Source organism: Crocuta crocuta, unplaced genomic scaffold (assembly GCF_008692635.1).
Source record: "Crocuta crocuta isolate KB4526 unplaced genomic scaffold, BGI_CrCroc_1.0 scaffold118, whole genome shotgun sequence".
In the NCBI taxonomy this organism is placed as follows: Eukaryota; Metazoa; Chordata; class Mammalia; order Carnivora; family Hyaenidae; genus Crocuta; species Crocuta crocuta.
In genome coordinates, this window is record NW_027551558.1 from 15,629,047 (window position 1) to 15,656,853 (window position 27,807).

Here is a 27,807-nt window from a genome sequence, read left to right on the forward strand (position 1 = left end):
TCTCTACCCTCCCACTCCCCTTGATTTAACAGCTTATTGATGTACTTTAAAAAGTAGTCCCGCTCTCTGCTCTCCCCCATTGTAAAAAGCTTACAGGAATGCTGGGATTAAACAATGAGAATGCAATAATTAGCTATGCAAACTGTCAAGTGTATCTAAAAAGAAAAACAACCCATAAAACACAACAATCAGCAGTTTCAAGCTCTAACAAGAATCTACATTGAGTTCCCATTTATTTCAAACAAAAATAGATTAGGTCTTTTGAAAAATGTTCACTGCAATTTCCATGGAAATAGGGTAAATCAGCTAATGGGTCTTTTGCATCTCTAATTTCTATGATGCTGATATAGTAGAAAAGTCTTTGATCCTCCAATCTCTCCAAATAATTTCTGTTCTGCTCTTCTATAATCATATTCATTCCCAAATTAAGTAGTATTGAAACTTGTTCCAAAGTGGATATGGAGCAGGTAAGTGAGTCAAATCACATGCTATGACCCCCTTCACCACCCTCGTTTCCAAACCCCCAATACCTCACCTCAATAGTTTTGTAAATGGTAACTAAATTAATTAAGCATTAAAGGCAAAATGGAAAGGAAAACAAATTCCTAAATTATCTGGTGTGTCTGTGTGTGTAAATGGGAGGAAGGAGACATTCAGTTCTTTCGATAGAGAGTACTACTGATTATATAACTTGTAGCTGAATCTCTGGGATTCTTTACAGATGACAACTAACTACCTACCTTCTCCCCCTCACCAACCATGTTGAATCCCATGAAGCTACATGGATTACTTGTATCATCTACATGCTTTATGTGAAATACCAATAATGCTCACATTGATGGTTAATGTGCATCCATTAATAGGATTAGAATATCTTATTTTTCTTTAAGTCCAGAATTGTGATGTAACTCTTCATTTCAACTACCTTAAAACTTTTGTTTGCTTCAATTGTCTTATCTTTAAAATTACAGCAGGGCGCCTGAGGGGCTCAGTCAGTTAAGTGCCTGACTTTGGCTCAGAACATGATCTAGTGGTTCGTGAGTTTGAGCCCTGTGTTGGGCGCTGTGCTGACAGCTCAGAGCCTGGAGCCTACTTTTAATTCTGTGTCTTCCTCTCTTTGCCCCTCCTCCACTCACACTCTGTCTGTCTCTGTCTCTCAAAAATGAATAAATGTTAAAAAATATTTTTAAATTGTAGAAAAAAGTGTCTACTTTATAAATTGAAAATGAAAAGTGGGATGCCTGAAAGTAGTCTGGGACAAGACACAGCATTCTGAGCCAACTAGGAATTCAATCACTGTCTAACCAATTGACCTAAGGCAAAACACTTCCCATGCCAATGTAAGTAGGTTAGAGTAGATGATCTCCCAGGTCCCTTCAAAATATAATTAATCCAGGGTAACACAGGGAGTTCTTTTGGTAATGGTGCAATTAAATATTTTGATTGTGGTGATTGTTATAAGAAGCTATGCATGTGATGAAATTGCAGAGAGCCACACATACACAAATAAGTGCATGTGTAATCAGTGAACTCTATAAAAGCTCTATGATTTAGAGTAATGTCAATATTCTCGTTTTGATATTGGACTACAGTTACGGAAGATGTTAACATGGGGAGAGTTGGGTAAAGGATGTAGGGTTATCTCCCTGCATTTTTCTTTGTAACTATCTGTGAACTGGTAATCATTTCAAAGTTAAAAGTTTTAAAAGTATATAAGTATATACATACATACATACATAAATAAAATAATATTCTATTTCGTGAAATGCCTTGCCGACAGCCACAGATGAAATAAAAATTACTGGTCCTGGTGTTTTATCAATGATGTAAAATGTATTTGTTCTAAACAATTTACTTTTTAGCTAAATGTGACAGATTTTATCTAAAACAATTAGTGGCTTTAACGTAGTTAGTATATTGACTATTTCACCATAATCAGAAGTAAGGAAGTTGTCATGTGACAGGTAATTATTAGTGATACCATTTTTGCCTACCCTTCCATAATTTATCCTGGAATGTTGAATTCAAAAGATTAGGATACCAAATAAATAAAATTTTCAACATCAAATACTATATCCTTGAATTTAGAAGAGAAAATTAAAGCAAAATACAAAAAATTAAGCAAAACCAACACAATTAAAAAGGAAGTGTGAGGGCTTTACTAAAATATTAAATACTTGCTACTTCTATCATGACGACTCTAGTTTCTGCCCAATTAACTACTGCTTCAATGAGTAATCTTATTTTCCATTCCTCAGATCTACAGAATCTATCTAAGAATTAGGTTGTGCTCAATACATTTCCTTTCAATGGGACAGAATCCAGTAGCTTCTCCTTGACTTTTAAACTTCCAAGGCTTAAAAATAATGGCTAGTGACTTAGCTACTTCATACATATATACTGGTTTCAAAATTTGATTCTTAAGTGACACAAATGAGGCAGAAGAAAGCAATAGATGCCAGTAGCATTCTTCTGTTAGAGGTAAATTAAAAGAAAAGAGACAAAGCCAACAGGAAGTTATAAAGGAAAAAAGCAGAAGAAGGAGAAAGGGAGGGAAAAAAGGTTCCCCACCCACATTTGGAAAGTGGCATGGTGTCTCAGTTCATTTTAAGTGTGAGACCAATGACAGAGGTCTTTCANTTTTCCACATTTTCCAAATTTTCCACATTTGGAAAGTGGCATGGTGTCTCAGTTCATTTTAAGTGTGAGACCAATGACAGAGGTCTTTCAGACTTAGGAAAGTAGGATTTCTGTCTCACTGAGGGAGATGTGAGATAGGTCTTGTTTTTAAAATTCAAACAAGGGTTTTAAGAGGAAAAAAACATTCAAAAATGTACAAGTAAAAGGAAGGCAATCTTTCAAAGTAGACTTGCTCCAGGATGAGGCGATTAAGCTGAGTCTTTAGATTTTAGCTGTCTGTGGCAGCCAACACCTCACTCCTCTTAAACACTAAGCCCAAGATCCAGACCAGAAAAGTGGCTAGTAGAAAATTTTTCTGTGCTTGAGTATCTTCCACCAAACAATACAAGATAAAAAAAAAAATGGAGGCAGTTTCTCAGACATGTTGACTAAAATGGGCAAAGAATGGTGATGAAATCCTTTCTTTCTTTCTGATGAAATCCTTTCAGAACTTTTCCAAAAGCTAATTCCACTTGATACAATAAATTTATTTTTTAAAAAAATTTTAATGGTTTTTATTTTTTGAGAGAGACAGACAGAGCACGAGCAGGGAAGGGGCGGAGAGGGAGACACAGAATCCGAGGCAGGCTCCAGGCTCTGAGCTGTCAGCACAGAGCTTGGCGAGGGCTTGAACTAACAAATTGTGAGATCGTGACCTGAGCTGAAGTCTGATGCTTAACCCACTGAGCCACCCAGGTGCCCCTAGATACAGTAAATTTAAAGTGGTAAGAGGAATTACTTCCAAACAGAAGAATGAAATATTTTATAGGTGATTAGCCAAGAAAGACACTAAGGAGGGAAATCAGTCCCATGTTCTAGAGCTGCCATAACTAGGTCCAGGACTATACTTGACACAGTCATAATGAAATGGGCTGGCTGAGAAGTGTGGATTCCCACACCTCATAACACCTTGCCCTTCTTCGCTCCCTCTGGTGCCACAGTGCTTCTTCAGCTTTGTGGCGTCCAGAGTATGTTGTTAAAGTTGAAATGTTTCAAGTTAATTGTGTTATGGAAGTGAAATCTATCATAAGATTAAATTAAAAGTTAAACCTCTATTGTACATATCAGCTAGTTATCCAAAATGCAGTTGCTCTGAAAATGCTGTCTATGTTTAGATGCTGGTAACAAACAGAAAAAAAAAATTAAAAATGCAATCACCGCACCTTCCATATATTCAGAAGTCTTGAAATTATAAATGTCAAAATTCTAATTTCATTTGCCTGTGTCTAAGAATATTTCCCTGCTAATTATTTCAAATTACTATAGACATTTTGCAAGCTATATTAGGTTTTATACATAAATTGTGAACATCCATAAAAAGAATTTGTCCTACACATCTAACCTTTTGTTCTCAATATAGATCCACTTTCTTTTTATGTTTATAGAGAAATGCTTACAAAGTCTTGTCCTCTGAGGATCTCATCTGTCACTTATCAAATTTATTTTTTCATAAATCTTTATCAGTGATGAGAATTTTTCTCAGATGGTGCTGTTGATGGTTTTTGCCTCTACTTTCCTTTCCACTTCCATTAGAAGCCACAGGGCACCTTACGTCTCAGAGAAGAATGTGAAACTGATTTGAGGATGAAGGATTTTCCATTCAGAGTGTGCACCACTTTATCAAATATTTACTGATATAAAACCTAAAAATATACATGGTAGGTACAGTATTCACATGGCTAATTATTTAGTAGGTTCAGCCCATGATTTTATACCACAGGGTTCTTATTAGGAACACCAAAAAGGGAATCAGAGTTTCTTGACACATGGTAATAAATATTTTCACTTACAATGAATAATTTAGCTCTTCTGGCATCCACTGTATAAAAAATAGATTTGAAATAATTTCAAGGTCTCTTAGCGAAGGTAGAGATATTGGAACACAAGAACAGGCAGTATGGTGCCCCTTTCCTTTGTTTGCACAGAATTCTGCTTGCTTTTGTGATATACACACTGCAAAATTTTTCCTCATTTGTCAAGATGAGGTTGACATGAAAGATGTTGTTTCTTTTGTAGCACTTCCTATTGTGAGTTTCTACATTTTCAAATCGCCAATTCTCTGAAATTTACCAGCTTTGCCCACAGAATGCTAATGAGCCTCTGCATTCTTCATTATGGAAATGGAAGAGGAGCTTTTCCTCAAATTAACACTAGCCAAAACTGGAATTATGCTCACGCTAGTTTTGAAATCAAAATCCTCATAATAAGATTACAGACATAAATTTATCTCGAAATCCAGGATGATTCAACAAAATGAAAAGCAGTCTCTGTTTTAAGACCACTTTGCTTTAAACTCTTTTAACAGGAATTCACATTTATTCACACTCTAAAATCATAAAGTATTAGAGTTGTGAAGCCCTCACCTTATGAATGGAGAAGTCAAGTACCAGAAAATTAAGTAGTTGGTCTTCATCACACCAGTAGCAGTGAAAATGTCTTCAGTACAATCTCTTTACATAAATCAATTAGAAGACAATGTTTTAAGATTAGATAACCTCCCCAAATAACCCATTCACAATGGGACCGTATTGAATTTGAGGTGAACTGGGATTATTTGTATTGGGAATGTTTCTAAAGTTTAGAAGAGCAACCTAGGTTGAAAATGGTATATATTTCCCAAGGAAACAAAAAGAGAATCCCAGATCAACTTCAAAATAAAACCAATATATATAAAGGTGCAAAGAAAAAAAATAGGTATAAACAAAAAGCACTGGTTTTCTAATAATTGTTTCTTCTCCTAAAATATCTGATTGAATGTTTCAAAGCAGAAATTTTGGGAAGCCCATCAAGGAGGATTCCCTTAGATACTGATGAGGAAAAAAACCAAACAAACAGGTGATGTTGGAATTTTCCAAATGTAGTCTCATGACACTCAGTGTCAGAAAGCCTAAAACAAAAAAATTAACTTCTCAAAGAGCAGACTAAATGTTAATTTTTTTAGCACTGACAAATAAACAATGATTAAATATAACAATATTAGAGGAGGCTGGATGAAGAGTGGAATTTCTCTGTTTCTGGCATTTCTATATATTTAAATTATAGCATTTATTTAAAAACTAAAAAATAAAGGATGCACACTGACTAGATCAAATTTTATATATTACATTTAAGTTGACATAACTGACATTTATATAATAATTTTGTTTAAAAAGATGCAGATACAGGGGTGCCTGGGTGGCTCAGTAGGTTAAGAACCATGATCTCATGGTGTGTGAGTTTGAGCCCTGCATCTGGCTCTGTGCTGACAGCTCAGAGCCTAGAGCCTGCTTCAGATTTTGTGTCCTCACTCTCTCTCTGCCCCTCCCTGGCTTGTGTTTTCGCTCTCTCTCTCAAAAAAAAATTAAATAAACATTAAAAAATGCAGATACATTCATAAAGGAAAAAATATATAACCACTACAACCATACAAAAGCAACCTGTACCTCCCGTTTGTAGTATTTACAGACAGAAAACATGTATTATCTTCACTTGAATGGCATGTCTTTGGAAATGTCCTTACATTGCAGACTTTAAAATAACTGAGCATATACTTTTCTACTACATCTTACCATTTTAGAACCTCTCCTTTCTTCCTAAAATACTACAAAGAGTTCATGCATCATTTAGAGAATTGCGAGAGAGAAAGAGAAAGATTGAGGGGGGTGGGGGGAGGCTAGAGTCAGTGTTTATTTTGTTATTGAATCAGCAGCCTTCTGTTTAAAACGATACCATCTATTGCATTTGAAATCTTACTGCCTATGTGGGAAACCATAAAGTCAGAAATCTGGGAACCTCTTCTTGCATGGAGGCCTTCATCACTGACCTAGGCTTACTATCTCTAGCTTGAGATTTTGAAGAGTAATCAAGAACTATTCAATTTGATATTTTACACCTAGGTATCACTTCAGTCACTACTAAAGAATGGTTCATGTTTTCCATAATTATTCACTGTATTTAAAACCACTTATGGAGGAAATAATAGTATTGATAACTATTTCAATAACAAGAGTAGACTGTTTACATAATTATCACTATTCAAAACTGTTTCACTCAAGGCCAAACCCTTGCTTCCTGCCTATACCATCCACATTCTACTTTCTTTACAGTGGATGCCATTCAAAAAAGTAAATAGAATCAAATACAGACAAGAAAGTAGAATCAAGCAGATTGAAACTACTGCTGGGGTAGTTTACAAACAGACTCCATAATATCCTCATGGCCTGAGATAGTTATACTTACTCCAAAGAGTCTAATTTACTAATGGGAAAATGACTCAATATTTCAAATTATCCCATCAGTAAAAGGAAACTGGTTTCTTATTTTTTAAAAATTTTTATTTACTTATAAATAGAAGGTATGAGCAGCAGATGGGCAGAAAAAGAAGGAAAATCTCAAGCAGACTCCACACTGTCAGCGTGGAGCCTGATGCGGGGTTTGAACTAATGGACCGTGAGTTCATGACCTGAACTGAAATTAAGAGTCAGATGTTCAACTGACTGAGCCACCTAGGCAGGCATGCCTCGATTTCTTGCTTTCTTTAAAGGAAAATGTTTGGCAATGAGGGTTAATTTTAATAAATAAAGAGAATGGATATAACCCAAAAATGCAGGTGATTTTTAAACAAAAGAGTTAAACATATTTTAAAAAAATGTTTTAATTTTTTTTTTTTTTTGAGACAAAGAAAGAATGTGAGCAGGGGACAGGCAGAGTGAGAGGGAGACAACAGAATCCAAAGCAGGCTCCAGGCTCTGACCTGTCAGCATAGAGCACAGGGCTCTAATCCTCAAACAATGAGATCATGACCTGAGCAGAAGTCAGACACTTAACTGACTAAGCCACCCAGGTGCCCCAAAAGTTATACATGTTCTGCATGTATAAAAACTGGCTTTTAATAAATCTGTATGTTGTTCTGAGAATATGCAGAACAGGAAACAACCACCTTGACTGATTTTGAGACATGCTACTTGGAACTTTGCTTTCTTCCTATTTAAATACTCACGGTGTGAAGGGATGTGTCGCTCACCTGATTTGACCTGATTTTGTGTTACTTTTTATTTTGTGTCTGCATAACGAGGGCTGCTCAAAGAAACAGAAAGGACATATGGCAGAACAACTTCCATGCATCTACTTAACCCATAGTGACCTCTCCTGTCTCCAAACTACCATCAAGTATATGGCAGATGTGCAACAAATATGTGTTCATTAATTGATATTATAGGGTAAAACAGATCAGCCTTCAGTACTTTAGTTTTATGTGTGTTTCTCCGGACTCTTCAACTGGACTTTTAAGGCAAGAAGTATCTGAATTTCCTTTGAGTCACCCATCATAGCTAGCAGAGTCTTGGTATAGATAAATTAAAATATCTATCTATCAGTCTATCTATATATATGCACATCAGTAGATATCTTAACAGGTTTTAACTATCAAATGTACAAAAAACACTAAGATAATTGCTTATTTATTATAGTTGTCAATATTCTGCAAAGAGATAATATACTTCTTCAAGGCTAAGAAAACTATTGGCAAACCCAAGAGGAGCTGTTTTTCCTGAAATTTCTAGTTAGTTACATGTTTCCTTTAAACCTGTTATTTAGCAGCTAAATATCTAGCACTGTTTTATACAGACACACATATTCATATACACACACTACATTCAACTCCTAAAATATTGTAGTTCTACTATAAACCCAATGAATAGATGATCCACTCAAATCTAATTGTGCTAATTAAGAGAAGTCATGGTATGCAATTGAATAAAAAGGTTTTTAAGTCAATGGGAGGAAAAGTGGTCTAAAAGCAGATCTAGCCATGAAAGGTGATCCACTATGTAGATAGTTTATACATGAGGAATTGAAAATTGATACCTATGCAACTTCAAAATAAAGGGCTCTAAAAAAAAAAAAAATCAAAACTCTATGCAATATTGACCTGACAATAAAATAGTAATATTTTGAAATCATAAAGTTTTAGTTGTGTATATATAGTACATACTTTATTATATATATATAGTATTTATATATGTAATCTATATTTTTAACATATAATAAACGTTTTTATTATAAGGAAATTCACATCACTGGACAACTGACTGGGAAGGCATGGTCTTTGAAGCTGTAGCAGAGTTTTCGATTTGAAGAATGTGAAGAGACCACACAGGCTAGGTGGTCCATAGCATTAAACCCCACTTTATCCATGAAGTTACCAATACGTCTAGGCTGTTAACTTATATAATCATATTTTTGGTCAAAAGTCTGAGAATCAAGACTGTGGTATCCTACAAAACCCATCACGTTTTAATAAAAAAGCAGTGAAAACAAAGATGAGAACATACAGACTTCAGGACTGCCTTCTTTAGGAGACTGATTCCTTTTGGTCCTCTAAGATAACATTCAAGTCATTCTCATCATTATATTACAGTTCTGGGAAAAGAGTAAGAAAAGTATTTGAGCATCTCTGTTATCAAAAAAATAATTATAGGGCTGCCTGGGTGGCTCAGTCAGTTGAGCATCTGACTTTTGATTTCATATCAAGTCATGATCCCAGGGTCATGGGATTGAGCCCCACATCTGGCTATGCATGGAGCATGGAGCCTACTTAAGATTCTTTCTCCCTCTGCCCTCTCCCCAACTCGCACTCTCTCTCTTTCAAATAAAAAACAAACAAAAAAACCCAACAAGAAGAGCAAACAAACAAACAAACAAATCCACTAACTTAAAAAAAATTACACCGTGGCTTCACATGAAGTTTCAAAAACTATATACCACAACATATATATATATATGTGTGTATGTATATGTATATGTATATATGGAATATTACTTGGCTATAAAAAGAATGAAACCTTGCTATTTTCAACAACATGGATGGATCTAGAGAGTATAATGCTAAGTGAAGTCAGTCAGTCCAAGAAAGACAAATACCACATAATTTTACTCATATGTGAAATGTGTAATTTAAGAAACAAAACAAATAAAGAGACAAACCAAAAAACAGTCTCTTAAACAGAACAAACTGGTGTTTGCCAGAGGAGAAGTTGGGAGGAGGGATGGGTGGAATGGGTGAAGGGCATTAAGAGTACACTTATTTAGGGGTATGTGGGTGGCTCAGTCAGTTGAGCATCCCACTCTTGATTTCAGCACAGGTCATAATCTCATTGTTTGCAAGATCAAGCCCTGCATAGGGCTCTGCACTAACAGTGTGGCACTGGCTTAGGATTCTCTCTCTGCGCCTCCCCCACTCACTCATTTGCAAGCACTCTCTCTCTCTCTCTCTCTCTAAATACATTTTTAAAAAAGGAGTACACTTATTGTGATGAGCACTGGGTAATGTTTACAATTGCTGAATCATTATATTGTATATCTGAAACTAATACAACACTGCAAGCTAATTGTATTGGAATTTTTAAAAATAAATAATGGAATTTTTTAAAATAAATAATAATTATATATGTATATGTATATATACATATACACACACACACACACACACACACTCACACATGCTCTTCCCACAACAATGAAAACAGAAGCATATAACTAATTTTGAAAAATAGTTCTGAGACAGTTATTAATGCTTAATCAAATGAATCCAAACGAAGCGGAAAAATTTGAGAAGCAAAGAGGAATGTATGGGGATAACAACTCATAACTTATGACACAAAAATTGAAGTTATCTCATATATTACTGTCTCCATTTGCTAAGGAAACTAGAGCTATCCATCAGTTTATAATTGTCTACTGCTTTTCCTAATTATTCTGTATACTGGAAATTGCTCTTCTCCAAGATACTACTGTGTTTGGCTCCATTCTCTGTGCCAGAGTGATGAGGGAAGGGAGTCTTCAAATACCAATTGTCAGGTAAATGAAAATAAAATAGCAGAAAGTAAAAACAATCTTTCCAGGTTAACCTGGTAATCTTAGTAGAAGTCAAAGAAATCAAAAGCCTAAATATACACAAAAACGTACAAAGCAGAATTTGGTGTCATTACACTGCTGAATTTATATACAGCTTATTGTGTAGTAAAATTGAGGTCTAGAGCAAACAGCACTTGAATCCACAACTGACGGGTAAAGCAGCAGAGAAATAAAAGACTAAGTGGAGGAAATGGGAAATGAAGAAGACTGAATAATCAAAGGCATCACTTGGTCTAAGTAAAATTAAATATCCACTAACACTGTTCACCTATGAATTTTGCCAGTGCTTCTATACTGGAATTACAGGCACCAATTTTGCCTGGGAAAAATTCTTGTTTCAAATGAATTCTTTCCAAATGGGTGGAGTAAGCTTAGTTCTTAAAATATTTAATATAGACAATGGCTAAAAGTCTTTGGCTACATGTTTTTTTTTTTCTTCTTCCCATTTGAAAACTACAAAGTTCAAGACAAGAGGGCTTTTCCCATCAGTTAGCATTCTGCTTACTGCATCCATCACATAGTTAATTGATTGCACTTGTAGTTTATAAATGCACCCAGATGCTGTGGGATGAGCACATTTCGTAAATTAAAGGAGCATATGGAAGGCACACAGACAGTAACATTTCATCATAACTACCCCAAATATCCTTAATATGCAATGCTACATCACTAATTACTATGTAAATATGTAAGCATTTCCCTGGTTAATGTCTTGGGGAGGAATTCGCCTGGCAGTTGAGCGCAAATACTATTTTGCCCAGACATTTAATGCCACTTCAGGGCTCTTCTAGTTTCATTCCACTTTGTCTGTAAGGATTACATGGTTTTTATAGGCAACCTTGATTGTACAAAGTCAGTGAAAACATTTCTTCTTTAACAATGGGTTATCTCAACTTAGGGAATACCAGTGCAGTCAACACTCAAAACTACAAATATCTACCCAAAATTCTGTCTGGAGACTCTATTTCTTTCTAAAAAATTGGACAGAATTTGCCAAGTGAGGAACGTTTTGCTGCTTAGTGGACTCTTTCATTAATTTCTAAGAAAAGGGCAAGGAGGAAAAGGATTGCATAAATTATAAGAAACTGGCTCAATTCCTCGACTCTGGGGAAATTAGTATAAATGATCTGAGTAAATTATCTTGAATACCTCAAAATGTCAGAGGTAAAGTTTTTATTCTCTTATCCAGGTCATGGTTCTCTCTCTGTCAAGCCAAGTTTCAAAGGGTAAGTGAAGAGAAACATGCAACATGGCAAAAGTACTCTTGGGGAATGGAAATTCTCTCCATGTGCAGGGTCCAGCAACCAAATAATTAAGTGAGCTGTGGGTGATCCATGGATCAAAAAATGTATATTTAAACTTTTAAACTTTGTGTTTTATTGGTATATTTTGGCAGCATGATTTTGGTCAAATTTATTTCCATTCAGGACTGGAAACTGTGTCTAAATTCACCTTAAAATTTTGGAAGAATTATTAAAATTATAGAATTCAGAAGTAAGTTGATTTTCATTTTTTCCCCAGCCCTTTAACCTTTCTGGGCAAAGACTGCCTAGTTCTCTGGACATTTGGGTGACAGAAAGCTTGATAGAGAATTCTGAGATTAATTTCATTTCAGAATTTGAACTAGGCATTGGTAATAAAACTCTCATGCTTCCTGAAAAAATCAACAAATAAATAAAACATGCAGTTATTCTAGAAATGAACCTCTATTTTATAAGTGGTAAGTAAAATAATAGTAGATTGGTCAGCATGGGCTCTTATTATTTTCAGAATTGAAAGCTTACTCAGGGGAAAACGTTAGCAAACCCTATAGATGCCTGAATCATCGAAGGTCTGGCATGTAAGTTTAGTAGTTACTGCCATATTTATATCTAGATACCACCAACTCAAATGATACAATAGCTTCATTTTAATTTTGCTCCTACTTTTTCTGAACACGGCATAGAGAAAAAGGTTACAGCCAACAACCAATAGACAACACATCATTTATAATCTGGTGAAGCAACTTCTATTCATAAGATTTCTTCCCTACTCGATGAAGCAAGGGCTGCCTAGTTTAATGAAAAATATTTGTTACAACAGACATGACATTCTATCTCATAATTAGAGGAAGATGCAGTCAGGTGTTCCCTTGAAAAGAGAGGGCAGCTTCCTTCACTATCTAGCCTGCTCTTCCCCTCCAGGCTCCCCTTTTCTGAGATGCAATTCCTTCTGTTCTCCATCTGCTCCGCCCCCACCTATTGTCTGTACTCACTGACAAGCATGCCAGTCCCATCTGGCCCTAGTCTTGCTTCTGCTGGCTCTAATTCCCAGGGGCCTAGGAAAATATCTGAATGCCAAGGCTTTTCCTCTCTTCACAAGAATAAGGACTAGCCAGGAGGGTATCAAACAATTCCCCAAAGAAGTCACACACACATAAACATGCACATGATCTCTCACATACACAAATAGCAGGTTTAGAATTATTTCATAGGCTAAAATAAATTAAAATATGTATATATATATATTTTAAAAATTCTTTCACCTTGATGCATTTTTAAAACTTAAAATCTTACTGTTTATCTTTGAAATAACCAAAATTATATTTCAAAAACATAAACACTTTCATTAATCCCAGACATGCATTTTATTTTTCAGAAAGCAGAAGTCATTAGTGTAAATAAATGTTACTTAAATCTTACCATCATGAGATATTTCCTTTAGTTAATCAGGTTTAATCGTTGACCACTAATACATTTTCTGTTGTACCAAACACACATTTAATTCAGACATTCCAGCTTTACAAATTCTCAACGAAAACCCACTCTGCCGCAAAAAGCATGCATGGTCAGAATCTAAGTATATTTAGACAAAATTATCACCAAGTCATTAACAATAATAAAGCAGTCTGGCAAGTATTGAAAGCAGCTTTTATTCATGCTTTTACTTGAACCAACTTAATACATATATATACACACACACAAAATTTTTGGTTGTTTTTGCCACAAGCATGCTAAAAAAAAAACCTCTGAAGCTCACAAAAAGCAGCCAACAAAACTAGAAGCAACCATGCTCAGGGTTTAAGGACATTAAAAAATTTAAAGCAACCTTTCTACATTTCATACAGAGCATGCATAAATTTGACATGCAATCTCCAAAAATAAACAATGTAACATAAATCTTAAAATTAGTTTATCCAAAAGAGTTTATTCTTATTTTCATTATTATTGTTCTTAGGCTTCTGGTATCTTAAACCCTGCATGCTGCAGTTCTAAGCTGTGCTGAGCACCGGCTGTGAGAGAAGAAGCTACCTGCGAGTTTTCACAGTGCCATCTCATATCCATGTCTGTCTGGCTACCCTGCGTGCTTAGAGCTTTTTTCTTAATTCTTAATGGAAATCCTAGGAAATTTAGTCCATCCTCTGAAATCAATACTGGTGACAGGAGAGCTCCCTGACTCAGTGGGAGATCAAGATGATAAATTGCCTGCGCATCAGCCTGGCCTATCAGTGCCCTGCACACAGATGGGCGAGAAAAGACACAGAAAAGGCTCTATCAGTCACGTGTCACCGAGGAGCCAATGGCTGACGCCCTACTGCAGGAAGAGATGCTGCAGTTCCGTCTGCAGTTGACGAGGCTGTTGGTACACAGCCCAGCCCGCGCCCGGCTCAAAAAGTAAGCATCGCTGCTATTGTTGAATTTACTCCCTGGCTGTGACTGCAGACACGAACGGACATTCCTCTATATGCGACCCAAATAAAGACCTATTTTCATGCACAGAAAATTTTCTCTATATTGCTTCCTAATCCAAGGCGATCACAAAATATAAAGGAAACTTTTTTAACATTCCAACCCTTAAACTCTTATGTGCTTCCCTTCAGATGATTATCATGTTTTCACCTAATATTAAATTAGAAGCTTAAACGGTGCAATTAGCATGCAACCCTACTAACAGAATCGCCGCAAAGCTTTATAATTGTAATTATATTTTATTTCCAAGTTAATGAATGACTTTTTTCCTTGAATGCCAAGTTTATAATGAGTATTTTTATGGGATGATTTTGTAAAGGCAATTATGCAACAATCAGAAGTACATTATTATGCTCTTCTGCCAATTAGAACTATTCCTCTTTAAAGACAATTTAAATCCCAATAAAGATGCCATTTTATCAATCATTAAAAATTAAAAAAAAAAAACCCCACCAAAGGATGTACATCTCATTTCCTAAATCCTGAAGAACAAATGTGTTATCCAGTGATGGAAATATGGACTCATTTTTTGTCTTTCCTCTGAAATGTAAAAGAATTCTTTGGTAAGCCAAGGCTCCACACATCTGGAATGCCATATGGAAATATATCCCGCAATACATCTGCTTCCAGTGATCATAGTGTAGTAACAGATATGTTGCACAGTTCTTTAAGGTAACTGAGATGATTGTATTCAGTTTGACAGGTAAAGTTTTAAGTGATGATACCATACATAGTATTTTTCAAATGGCAATATCATGGAGATTAAAAAGAAGAAAAAGAAGAAAAAGCTCAAGAGAAACAATGAACTATCTTCAGGAATAATAGGAAGAGTCCCCAGGGCACTTCTCTTTATTGTTCCTCATTGCCTAGTTTTAATCATATCCGTTTTCAAGGACTAATTCCTTTAGAGTAACCCAACACTACTGAAAAAAACCTGAGATAAACACTGATAGGTGTGCCATTATAGGTAAACTGTCACTGAGCTTTTGAATGCTGAAATTCCAAAGCTCATTTTGTCTTGGGAGCTATATTTTAAACACATTCTTGAAACACTGAACCATGTTTCTGCAAATATCTATCCACTCTTATTCAATATTGAATATCAGGAAATAATAAAGCATTTTTCAAATTCCTTAAAATACATATTGATTTGCTCATTATATCTGGTCTATTTATTCAATAATAACAAAATCCTCAACAATCAAACTTTATTTTTTAAAGGAAAAAAATTAAGGCCCAGAACACTTCTCACCAAAAAGAAAACAACAATAAAGCATCATCAAATCTACTCATCGCAATATTGCAATAGCCAAAAAGTAGAAACTATCAATAATAGACTGATTAGACAAATTATGGTACAGTCTTACAGTAGATATACTCTGCAGTTATAAAATATAATGTGGCAAATTCAAATGTGCTTATATGAAGAGGTTTCTAAGATGTAAATATTTAAACAAAAATCAAAGGTGCATTTTTTAAATGGTTTAAAGTCTACACACACACACACACACACATACACACATTTATATACATAAATGCATAGTTGCATATGCAGAGGAAATTTCCAAAAAGACCTAAAATATCAGTTAGTAGTGGTTAAATCTGAGGAGCAGAGCTGGGTTCAAAGGTGGGGCCGAGGCACAGTTTTATTAGGTACCATTTTATACATTTTTCATCAAGCTTATGTATTACTTTTCTAATTTGAAATTAATTAATTAAAATGATGGGATCTACATTCTTTTAGGTTTAGAAGAATGCAGCTGGTAGATACTTGAGCAAAAGTGTTGAGAGGAAAGGAGGGGAGACATCAGGGAGGGCAGACTGCTTTCTTCATATTAAGGAAATAGGGTGGGTGTGGGCAGGAAGGGAGCTACCAGAGACAGTTTCAGGCAATCTTAGCTGAAGACCTCCCCAAACCACACTAAACTTCTAGTTTTTTCATCTCTGGATGCCTATAACAATACAAACTTACAGGCTTTAAGAGCTCTACAATTCAAAGTGACAATTCACCTAAATTATCTCTGGTTCTTAGAGAACATGAAGGACTGAGAAGTAAGCTATTTGGGTAATTAGCAGAACTTGGCCAAATTAACCCTTCTAAGCCTTAGTTTTCTCAGCAGGATGCAATTAACAAGAAGTGGAAGAGCTAACCACGAATTTTAATGTAGGATAGTGTTTACCACTGCTTTAAAGACAAGATAGTGTGTGGTTTTTTTTTTGTTTGTTTGTTTTTTGTTTTTTGTTTTTCTTACCAATAATGGGGTAAGGCTAAAGACAAAAAAAAAAATCCATTTTCTTGTCCTACTTGGCACAAGCTTCTTTTATCCACAAGACAGAACGTGGCTTATAGATTCCACTGTTGACTGTTTTGTGGCTGGTGTTCAGATTCCTAGCACTTTAAGAGCTATAAATGTTAAAAAATATTGAATTGGCTGAATTAAGTCAAAGGTTTATAATTTGCATTATTAAAGGGTTTTTGTGTTTTATACAAAGTTATTCTAAATCAGTGGTTTATGGGGCAGGGGGTGATTTTGTCCCCAAGGAGACAAGTGACAATGTTTGGAAATATTTCTAGTTGACACAGCTGGAGAGGTGCTACCAGCATCTGGTGGATAGTGGCAAGGATGCTGCTAATCACCCTCCAAAGCACAGGACAGCCCCTACAACACAGATTTATTGGGCTCTAAATGTCAATAGTGCGACTGAGAAATCATGTTCTAAATACTAGGCTCTTCTACCTTATTTACAAAGAGGCTTCAAACAAAAAGTATTCTGTACTGTGAGGTATATATTGAAAAGTGGCGAGGAAGAAAGTTTTGGTGGAGGAGAGAGGACTGAGGACCAGGCCCTGGATCCCTCCACAGTTAAGAAGTCATGGGGAAGAAGAAGAAATAGCAATGAAGAAAAGGAGATAAGAGAAAAACTTCTAGTGTGGTGACCCGGAAGGAAGCCTCCTGGCAAAATGTGTGTTAGCAAAGACATCAGGATCTTGTTCGAATGCTGTTGATGGGTCCAATAATCTACTTTTCATCATTTTGTTTCTAATTTAAACAAAGGGTCTGAGAAATCAATCTCACTGAAATTAACAATACAAAAGACTTGAGGTCCTCACTCCTCTTCATGTTTGAGTCTTTACAGGTGTGGCCAGAACAGGTAGTATTACAGGGATCCCAAGAGGGCTATTTGGAGACTATGTGAAGCGGAGGGGATTTTCCTGACCCTCAAATTATACTTCTTAGGCTATTTACCATTGTAGGCTCCTTTATAGTCCATGAAGGTATACCTGTGAACAAACAAGTGGACAAATGGTATCTCAGACTGTTCCACATCACAGTTCACAGATGAGGCAGAGCGACACTGCATCCCCTAGAAACACTGTCTGGAGCTCTGGTCTCCAGGCCCTGCCTGGTCTTTCTATCCACAGACAAGGTTTCTGGGAACAGAGTTCTCAGGGCAGCTTCAGGCACTTTCCCTCTGTGACTCCTGTCATGCCAGTTTCCACACTTGGCCAAATCTGTGGCATTCAGGGTCAGGGAAGCAGAGCTGAGACACAAAGCCACCTGGATGACAAGGACATTGGAGTAGCTTTAGGTCAAATTAATTCTCCTTTTGCCAAGAAAATATTGCAAGAAAGCAGATGAATGAGAGAGAGAGAGAGAGAGAGAGAAGGAGAAAGGAAAGAGATCAGTAAAAAAGAGCCACAGATCTACAGATATAATCATATACTGTGTGGTGTAAGAGGGCACTGCATGTTGTAAATCTCTTTAGCTAGATTTTACAACTTTATAGTCTGCATAGTCCAACTCCTTCATTTTACAGATGAAGGATATTGATGCAGAGAGGTTAAATAACTTGGCCTGAATTAAGTGACAGTAGAATTCTTCCCAATCTAGTCGATGAGTGAACATGCATGACAATTGCAAGCTTCAAGATGCTTTCAAAAATCACCATAATTATCAACCAGAGTTAGAAGAAGGGGGAAAATGATGTCAAACAAGAGACAAAGGATGGCTTCAAAGACCACCCCCCCACCCCTCCCACCTCACCACATTAAGGCAGTGAAAGCTTTGGTTATCCAAGAAAGAGTTTGATCCTCCAATTAGCATTTCTAGAATATGAAACACAAAAGGAGAAGCTTTGAGTCTCCTCGTTCAGAAGAATATGTGTGGCTGCTGAAGACTTTTTTTTTAAATGCAAATTCTCCTGTCTGTATTTACACCACAGTTATGATGAATGGGAAGTAGGATGCCTGGCTGACTTTTAAAAGACATATATCAGGAAGTAAGCTCTAGTTGTGAGAGAATATACGTGGGGAAATCTTCTGGATCATTTACATTTTTTAACAAAAGTGGAAAAAATAGAAATGGTAGAAAATCATAGTGGATTATCTTGGTTTAAAATTTTTATTGCTTTTGCTGTTTCTCCTTATCAAGCAGTCCTAGTTGGAGGCCATAGAGCACACTCAACTTTTGTTCACTATAACTTCAATATGTGCAAGTACAAATCAAAGGTAGGAAGTGAATTAATGTCAAAATAAGTAAAATTTCATATATGTTAAATTTTATTTTGTTTTCCTGCTACTCTGTTCTTTTGGGGTTTGTTTCTTACACTGATTATTTCTCCAGGTACATATGCTTTTTAAAATGTAAAAACACACAAAAACCAATGCCTTGTATAATCTTTTTGATAACACTGTACTCTAAAATTTATTATACTATTTTAAAAATAAAATAAGTTGAGACTCAGAGGGATTAAATAACATCCATACCCATGAAACTATCAACTGAAAGTCTATTGAATACATATCAAATGTTCTTTCCAAATCAGAAGTAGCCCTGGTGCTCTAGAGTAGTTGTTCTGTGTGTTTACTTTGCAGAAGAACCAACAAGGAAACATGTTAAACATCCAGATTTCTGGACCCTTCCCCAGAGAGTGATTCTATCTTGGACTTAGATGGGTCCTGAAAGTCTGCACTGTAAATAAGCCTCCCACCTCCATAATATAAGAACCTCAGGATCATCCTGGAGTACAAATTCAGCATACTTTTTCAAGAAAAGTCATTTCAAAAGAATTTCTAATGAATGGAAATCAGAAGCTTTTTTTTTTTTTTTAAGGCATAAGATAACAAAGTGTTAGGAGTAATGTTCAACAAGTGAGAAACTGGAGCAGAGAGAAGTACCATAGCACACAATAAAAAATGCTGATGCTTTAGAGACATCCATTAAGAGACAATTTCCCAGGGGCGCCTGGGTGGCTCAGTCGGCTCAGCGTCCAACTTTGGCTCAGGTCATGATCTCAGGGGTTTGTGGGATTGAGCCCTGAGTTGGGGCTCTGTGCTGACAGGTAGCTCAGGGCCTGGAGCCTGTCTTCAGATTCTGTGTCTCCCTCTCTCTCTGGCCCTCCCCTGTTCATGCTGTCTCTCTCTCTCTCAGAAATAAATAAAATATTAAAAAAATAAAAAAAAAAGAGACAATTTCCCAGACTGGACTTTACAATGTAAAGATATGAGAAAGATTAATGTGCATAGAAGACATATGCAATTAGTCACGTGTTGAAGAACAGGATGACCCTTTTACAGCCACAGACAGATATGGCACTTGGCTGTCTAGGTCTCTACCACAATGCTGCAATTAGAAACCATGAATGTGCAGCCATCCAGGCAGTCCCCTTTTATATATCCTAAGAATTCATTTGTACTGAGAGGAGCTTTCTTAGGATGGCTCATTAGACCTCTAAAGACCTATCTAGACCTCTACACCTTTCCTTTAAGAGATCAGAATCCATTAAAATCATAGCAAAACCTCCCCAATTGTTTAAGACAATAAATCCACCCAGAAAAGCACATGTACCCCAATGTTCATAGCAACACTCTCCACAATAGCTAAAACATGGAAAGAGCCTAAGTGTCCATCAACGGACGAATGGATCAAGAAGATGTGGTTTATCTAGACCATGGAATACTACATGGCAATGAGAAACAATGAAATCTGGCCATGTGTAGCAACATGGATGGACCTTGAGGGTGTTATGCTGAGCGAAATAAGCCAGGCAGAGAAGGACAAATATCATATGTTTNCCCCAGCCCATTTCATGCACAATAATGATTCATGAAGATGCAACAAGCACACACTGTACAGAAATCTTCCCTTACTGTTTTTCTCCCAGCTGGCTTCTAAATTGGCAAGTTTAAGGCCAAAGGGTAACAATGCTAAAGCATGTTCTTTTCAGACTCATCTCTTTGAGATTTATACTGCTAGTCCCTAAGTCCTCATTTTAAAGATTTTCTGAAAATTTTGACATACTATACAATTTTAAAATTTTTGATAGAAGAATGACTAATTGTTCATTTAATCCAAACTCAACACACTGCAGGACAATGTTAAAAAGAAACTGATTCTTTCAGGATACTGTGAGTAGGACAATGCATTTTACCAAACAGACATCAATGACCAAATATTTTTGGTGGCTGACTGGTGAAAAGCATTAAGCAAAAAAAACCATAGTCCATGGTCAATTCTGTTAAGAGGCAGCAAGTATAAAGAAAGAAGGAAGGAAGGAAAGGAAAGGAGGAAAGAAGGAGGGTGAAAAATGGTCTGGAGAAAAAAAAAAGAAAATAAAACCTTATAAGTGGTTGAGGTACATTAATGGACTGTGAGAAACTTTGGCTTTTTAGTGAACACAGCTTACCAGATATTATCAAATGTAAGTTTCCTTTCTCCCTGCTCCTCCACTCCTTGATTATGGACCATATGATGATATCTTAAGTACTAAGAATGACTTAGAAGAGATACCTACACAGAAGCTTACAAATGGCTCCATAATCCTATGTATGTACAGAAGCACATGGACAAACAAAACCCACAGTTTTACAGATCAGGAGAGAATATATGAGGTGCCTAAGTGGCTTAATCTGACTCTTGATTTTGGTTCAGGTCAAGATCTCACAGTTCACGAGCTCAAGCCCCTCCTCGGGCTTGACAGTGCAGAGCCTGCTTGGGATTCTCTCCCTCTCTCTCTGCCCCCTCTTAAAATAAATAAATAAACATTTTTTAAAAAAGTGAATATTTCCCATTAAGAAAATTGTGAAACCTAAGCTGGAAACAAAGCTCATCTTGGAATAAACATGACATTATAAGAAAATCAGTGAACAGAGAAATTCTCAGCTGGTCACTCATATAAACATAATCTTACACAAGAACATTCGAGCAGGCAGATGCAATTATTTCATGTAGACTGAATATTTTGTAACAATTATTTCCAAATGTAAGATGCCTAAAAATTAGATTGGTTGCTAAAAATGCTAATTTTCTGGACCCACCTTGATCTATTTAATTATCATTTCTAGGATGAGAGTGAAAAACTGTATGCCTATCATGTACTTCAAGTGATTTTGAGGCAGACTGTTTTAGACCGCACTTTCAGAAACACACTTATGTGCACCTACCACTTTCCACTATGACACTAGCTGTGGACATGTTGAATTATCCAATTCAACTCAACTCCTAAAGCACAATGTCTTTCATTCTGAGGGAGAGAAGTATGGAAAATCTAGAGAGATTAGGAATGATGGGATGGAGAGATTCTGAACATGTCTCCTTGGAAAAGACTGCATTCAGACTGGGTCATCAGAGCGGTAGAGTTTATTATTTTAGCAAAGGCATGGAAATATAAAAGTGCTTTTCTTTAAAATTAAAAAAATTATATAAATGATGAGTTCTTTTCACCTGGAGGACTGAGCAACGCTTTCAGCACATGTGAAGTAGTCAATGAACATGAGTTGAATTAGTAAATGATAGGACCACAGCAAACTAAATCTATAAAAAAATCAATTCACACTACCTTAACAAAGCGTTCTGTTATTAATGCTGTTATTGTTTTTATTTCATTTCACATTCTTTTCCATTTCTTATCTGTACACACACTTAATTTTAAATGGATATAATAAAGATATAATTTACTGTTTTATAATTTAATATGATGGCATATACATTTTCCATTTTGACTTAGAATATTATCATTCTAACAATAATAGAATAGTGAAAATGGTACATTATAATTTACATGACTCTTCTGTAGTTTTTGGATAATGGATCAATCTCAATTTGATATTTCTGCTTTTGTAAAATATCTTTTCTTCCTTTGTATTTTTTTTTATAAGATAAGTTCCCAGAAGTGGGATTACTGGTCTAAAGACATAGTGTTTTTATAGATCTTGAAACAATCTGCCAAAGTACTTTTCAAAAGACTTGTTCTAATTTTCACATTGTCTCCAGCATGCTATGTTCTATTACATCTTCACTGGTGTGAACATGTTGTTTTTTTTCTATCTAGAGGTGCCCTTTCCCATTTAAAAAAAATTTTGGTAAACTCCTACACATTGTTTTGTACCAAGCTCAAATGCTACTCTTTCTTGTAGACTTCCCAAAGCCCCTAGGCAGAGTTAGTCATTATTTCCACTGTGTTCCCAGAGTACTTTGTAATAATACTAATTTTAGCACTTATCAAATGGTTTTATGTTTGTTGTAGTTTGCATATGTCTTTTTCTTCTTCTTAGATTATTAGTAACTCCATGGTTGAGCTTCTTTCCACTTCATCTTTGGAAATTTAGCTTCCTGCACAGGGCTGGGCATCTACTACACATTCAATAAATGCTTATTAAGTAAATGAGGAATGAATGAATGAATGAATGAATGAATGAATGAATAGGTCAATGTGATGCACAAGCCCAAGCCTCTTCCTGTATCTCTGGGTAAAAAGGCCTTCTTTCACTTCTTTCACCAACTCTGTTATAAGCCATCCAGTCATAAGAGCATTTGTATTACTGTAGGTCTGTTTTGTAGTATTTATAAATTTTCTATATTTATCTATTTTGTAGGTCTATAGTTTTATATTGTTTTGGGGCCTTATTGACATGATTCTGTGACATGATGTGAATTAACTCATTTTATCCTTACCAAAACCTGGCAAGAAATACAAACAAAGCAAGTATATCATAATTAAAATTTGAAAGATAAGAAATCTAAAGCACAGAAACATGACTAAAACTCAGGGAAAAACCAGGGTCAGTATCCACATATTTTGAGTAATATTTTAGCCCTCATTCTAATAAAATCATTAGACCTTGCTGAATTTTGTTACTTAATCAAACAGAAAATGAGCGCTTAAATAAACAGTATAAACTAGGCTGGTGATTGTTCAAACAACTCTGTTGGCAAAAGAAGCATTTTTTTCTGAAAGAATGCTTATGAATAAGTCAATATGACAAATAAATAATACCTGAAGACTCTTACTAAAACCAGTGGCAGATGGAGGGGGCTGCTGCTTCCCTTCCTACCTGGTAGCTCTTGGTAGTTTCTAGAACTTATACCCAGGAAAGTGAAATAATGGACCATTCACTCACTAATCATTCAGTCACCCAACAAATACATTATGACAGACCTAAGTAGGTAAAAAAAAAATGCGGGAAATAAAGAAAAAAAAAAAAGAGTCCATCACCATGATCAAACACACACACACACACACACANACAGCTCCCAAGAACGAACACACACACACACACACACACACACACACACACACACACACTCTAACACACAGTTTCTTATAAATGCCACAGAAATTACATTACATAGTAAACATTCTGAAAGTTCAAGGACAAAAGATGACTTCAGGCCACCTGAAGGAATAAAGTGAGGGGATATGGACTTTGTTTCTTATTCTGTGATTTTGTATAAGCCACTTAATCTGTCTACGCTGGAGTATCCTTGACTATAAAAGGGACTCCAGTCACTATGGCCAATCAAATGCATGCAATATGTGACCACAGAGAAGACAGTATCTTAGTGATAAAAGCACGGACACTGAAATCAGACAGATCTGTTTTCCTGACCTAACTTTGGGGCTTAGATCAGTTAGCTCAACTTCTTGAAGTCTTAGCTTCTTCATCCATAAAATGAGAAAAATGGCAATACAAAGCTTTTGAGATTTTCTGTAAGGTATAAATGAAAAAATATATAACATTAATAAAACTGTCATATATTCAGTGGTCAATAAATAGTGGCAATCGTCATTAACTATTAACATGAAGATTTTGCTGCTAGGCACTGCATAGACTATTTCAATTCTGAACCTATATAATTTATTTTTGACACGGCTCACTCACTATGGAAACAATTAGTATTCTGTATTTAATAAAGGCTAAAAGCTTTGGCAAGGTTTAAGTATGGTTTTTCAAAATTTTCAAATTATGTAAAGATTCATGCAAAGCCTGGGAAAGATGACACATTTTGTTGCACAGTGTACCAGATTTTGCCCATTCTGGACAATGTTAGGCTTTATTTCCATTGTCAATTGTATGTGGACTCCAGTTTGAGCAATCAAAACCAATGGAATCATGAGTGAGCACTGCATTTTGTCACTTCCATAAATGCTACACTAATGGCCCTAGAGATCTTCAACTGCATCTCCACGCTGACAAGCAATGATGAATGGAGTTCACAGGGGTAACACACTCCCAGGCGTATTCCCAGCAGGCTGGCTATGGCCTTATTCTTTCTCATTTACTAAGGAGGGGTATTGGGACGCAAGTGAGTGAGAGTGTTGTTACCTCAGACAATCTTGAATCTACTCTGTTTAATATTTAAAATAAAATATTCACAGTTGCTTTAGGAGTCACACCATTATAATTAACAGATTGCTTAAAATATAGCTAAAACAGACAGCATCATCCCGTGGCATGACCCAAGGAAATGTAATTGATATTAGAAAATCAAAAACCCATTTACTTTGTGAAGAAAACATATCCGGTTCTATAGACCACTACCATGAAATAATAAAAGACGTAGTATCACCAATTATGGACAGTTTGAAAATATGTTTACTTAATAATATGTTACTTGGATCTAAATAAAGTGACAAATTTTCTAGAACCCCAGAAGACACACAGCACATATGTTCATGATAAGTAATCTGACATTTCTCTGAAATGGCATTTCTTACACTTTTTAGCCGCAGGAACTCTTTTCACACTTAAAAATCATTAAAGACTCCCAAAATCTTCTGTGTACATAGATTACCCCTATGAATGTTTACTCAATTACAGATTGAAAGTAAAAAAGGTTAAATATTAACTCATTTTAAAAGAACAGAAATAGGGCCACCTGGGTGGCTCAGTCAGTTAAGCAACCAACTCTTGATTTTGGCTCAGATCATGATCTCATGGTTTGTGAGTTAGAGCCCCAAGTTGGGCTCTGCACCTGCCTGCAGTTTTTTCTCCCTTTCTCTCTGCTCCCCTGCTCATGCTTGCTCTTTCTTTCTCAAAAATAAATGGATTAAAAAATAAAATAGGAAAAATAGGGGCACCTGGGTGACTCAGCTGGCTGAGCTTCCGACTCTTGATTCCAACTTGGTTCATGATCCCAGGGTCATGGGACTGAGGCCCATTTTGGGCCCTTGTGCTGTGTGTGGAGTCTCTTAAGATTCTCTTTCTCTCCCTCTGCCCCTCCCACTGCTTGTGCTTTGTCTCTCTCTAAAATTAAAAAAATAACAAAAATAAATCCATCACATGTTAAATTAACATACATTTTAAAAATGCTATTTAGAAACCAACTTGACAATAAACTATTTGTAAAAAAAAAAAAAAGACCTTGCTTATGAATAAACAGGTATTAACTTGAAAAAAAAAAGACTATTTAGGAGTACCTGGGTGGCTCAGTCAGGTAAGCAACCAACTCTTGATTTTGGCTCAGGTCATAATCTCACTATTTGTGAGATCAAGCCCCACATTGGGCTCTAACATTGACAGTGTGGAGCCTGCTCTGCATTCTCTCTCTCCCTCTCTCTGCCCCTCCTCTGCTTGGGCTCTCTCTCCCCCTCTCCTCTCTCTCTCTCTCTCTCTGAAAATAAATCATTTAACATTAAAAATGACTATTTAAAAAATTTCTGTGAAGTGTAGCATTGTTTCACATTTTTACAAATCCTTTAAATATCTTGCTTAATGGAAGACATCTGGGTGCAAATATCTTTCTACATTCAACCTACATTCAATCTGCTGCAAAATCATGTCATTTAATATCTGAAAAAATCCACCATTTTCCCCATTCTTGGGAAAAAATGAGAATAAAAAAGGCACATAAAATCTTAGTATTATTATGAAAGTAGTTTTGACTTCACTGAAGAGGTCTGACAGGTATATCCCCCCACCTTCTGCAACAAAATTCCATGGACTATATTTTGAGAATCAATGCTCAAAAGTTTTTGAAGTATTTAGAGGCTACATTTACTATTGTTTTTTAGTATTTAATTCACATCCATGTCCTGTTCTTATTTTCCTGCTTGAAAACTCTCTGATGGAGAAGACAAAGTCTCACCATCTCAGATATCATTTACAGCATGTGGTAGACCTGCATGGGACCACAATATATCAGCAACATGTAAAGTGTGAAAAATTGATTGACTGACTGATTGAAACTCATGTCCATGGTCCCTTTAATTACCTTAAAATACACCCTGTAGTAGCATTCATACAGTTTGTCAAATTATAAACCCATTATGTTAACATTCCACTTAAATAGAAGCTACTTTGATTTGTATTTATTCCAGATACAACAAACATGTTTTCCTGGGCAGCACTTGTTCTTTTAAAAGAGAAATATGACATAACAAGCTAGAATTCTAGGGAAAATATAATTACATTTTTTCCCCTGTAAAAGTTGTCCTACATAGCAGGTAGACAATATTTCAAGGTTTAATCAATTTGTATATTTAGTAGTTTCACAATCATAAAAAAAAAAGAAAGCAAATAGCATGGGAAAAAATGTCAGTTTGTTGATTAAAAGCTAAAGTTTTATACCTATATGAATGGAAAGAAAAAATAAGCAACAAATCTCATTATCATTTTTATTTGTTCTTCTTCAAAATAGGATCCTTTGAGAGACACCCACATAGTAACTCAGAAATGAAACAGTTATACATTTATCCCTGTTGAACTGTTGCAGAGTGGGATGGTTGGCAAAATATATATTAAAAAATGAAACAGTTCTCTGAAATTAAATACTCTATTACATAATAAATGATTTCTTTGATTCTTACAAAACCATTCTATTATCTCCAAATCTGGTTAACCTCAAGGAGAGAGACTTAGTGCCTGCCATTGCCTTGGTAATCAGATAACTGTTTTGATTATTCTACAATAAAAGCAGCACATCCTTAAAAAAAGGCTCTTCTCTCCTAAAATCTGGGTAGATAAAACAGCTGCTGGATTGGGAAATAAAAAGAGGGTTCATCCTTCTGTGTTGATTTTCCCTCTGTCCTAAGTCATAGGACAGGAAATATATAGTTGTCTTTTGCTTTCAGAGGAGTTCAGCATTATTTGAACTTATGGCTGAACCATAAGCATGAGACCTCAAGGGTTAGTAGCTGGGCAAATAGAGTTCTTAGTTATTTTATCTTTAACTAATTTTGCTCTTAGCCAACTTAGGTAAAAAAAGAACTCCAAAACCTGCCTATC

General features: G+C 35.8%; 1 protein-coding gene across 14 annotated transcripts in view; it reads right to left on the reverse strand.

The window, feature by feature from the left end:
* The window catches only part of NRXN1 (neurexin 1), a 1,134,059-nt gene that overhangs the window by 44,298 nt on the left and 1,061,954 nt on the right, over positions 1 to 27,807 (reverse strand). Inside the window, exon 1 of one of the 14 annotated variants that reach the window (XM_077749177.1) lies at positions 13,863 to 13,991. The exons of the other annotated variants lie outside the window; for them this stretch is intronic. Within the exon in view, the coding sequence (XP_077605303.1) occupies positions 13,863 to 13,895 (33 nt within the window). The 5' untranslated portion in view covers positions 13,896 to 13,991. Of the gene's footprint in view, positions 1 to 13,862; positions 13,992 to 27,807 lie in introns of those variants that run through there. 14 annotated transcript variants of the gene reach the window in all.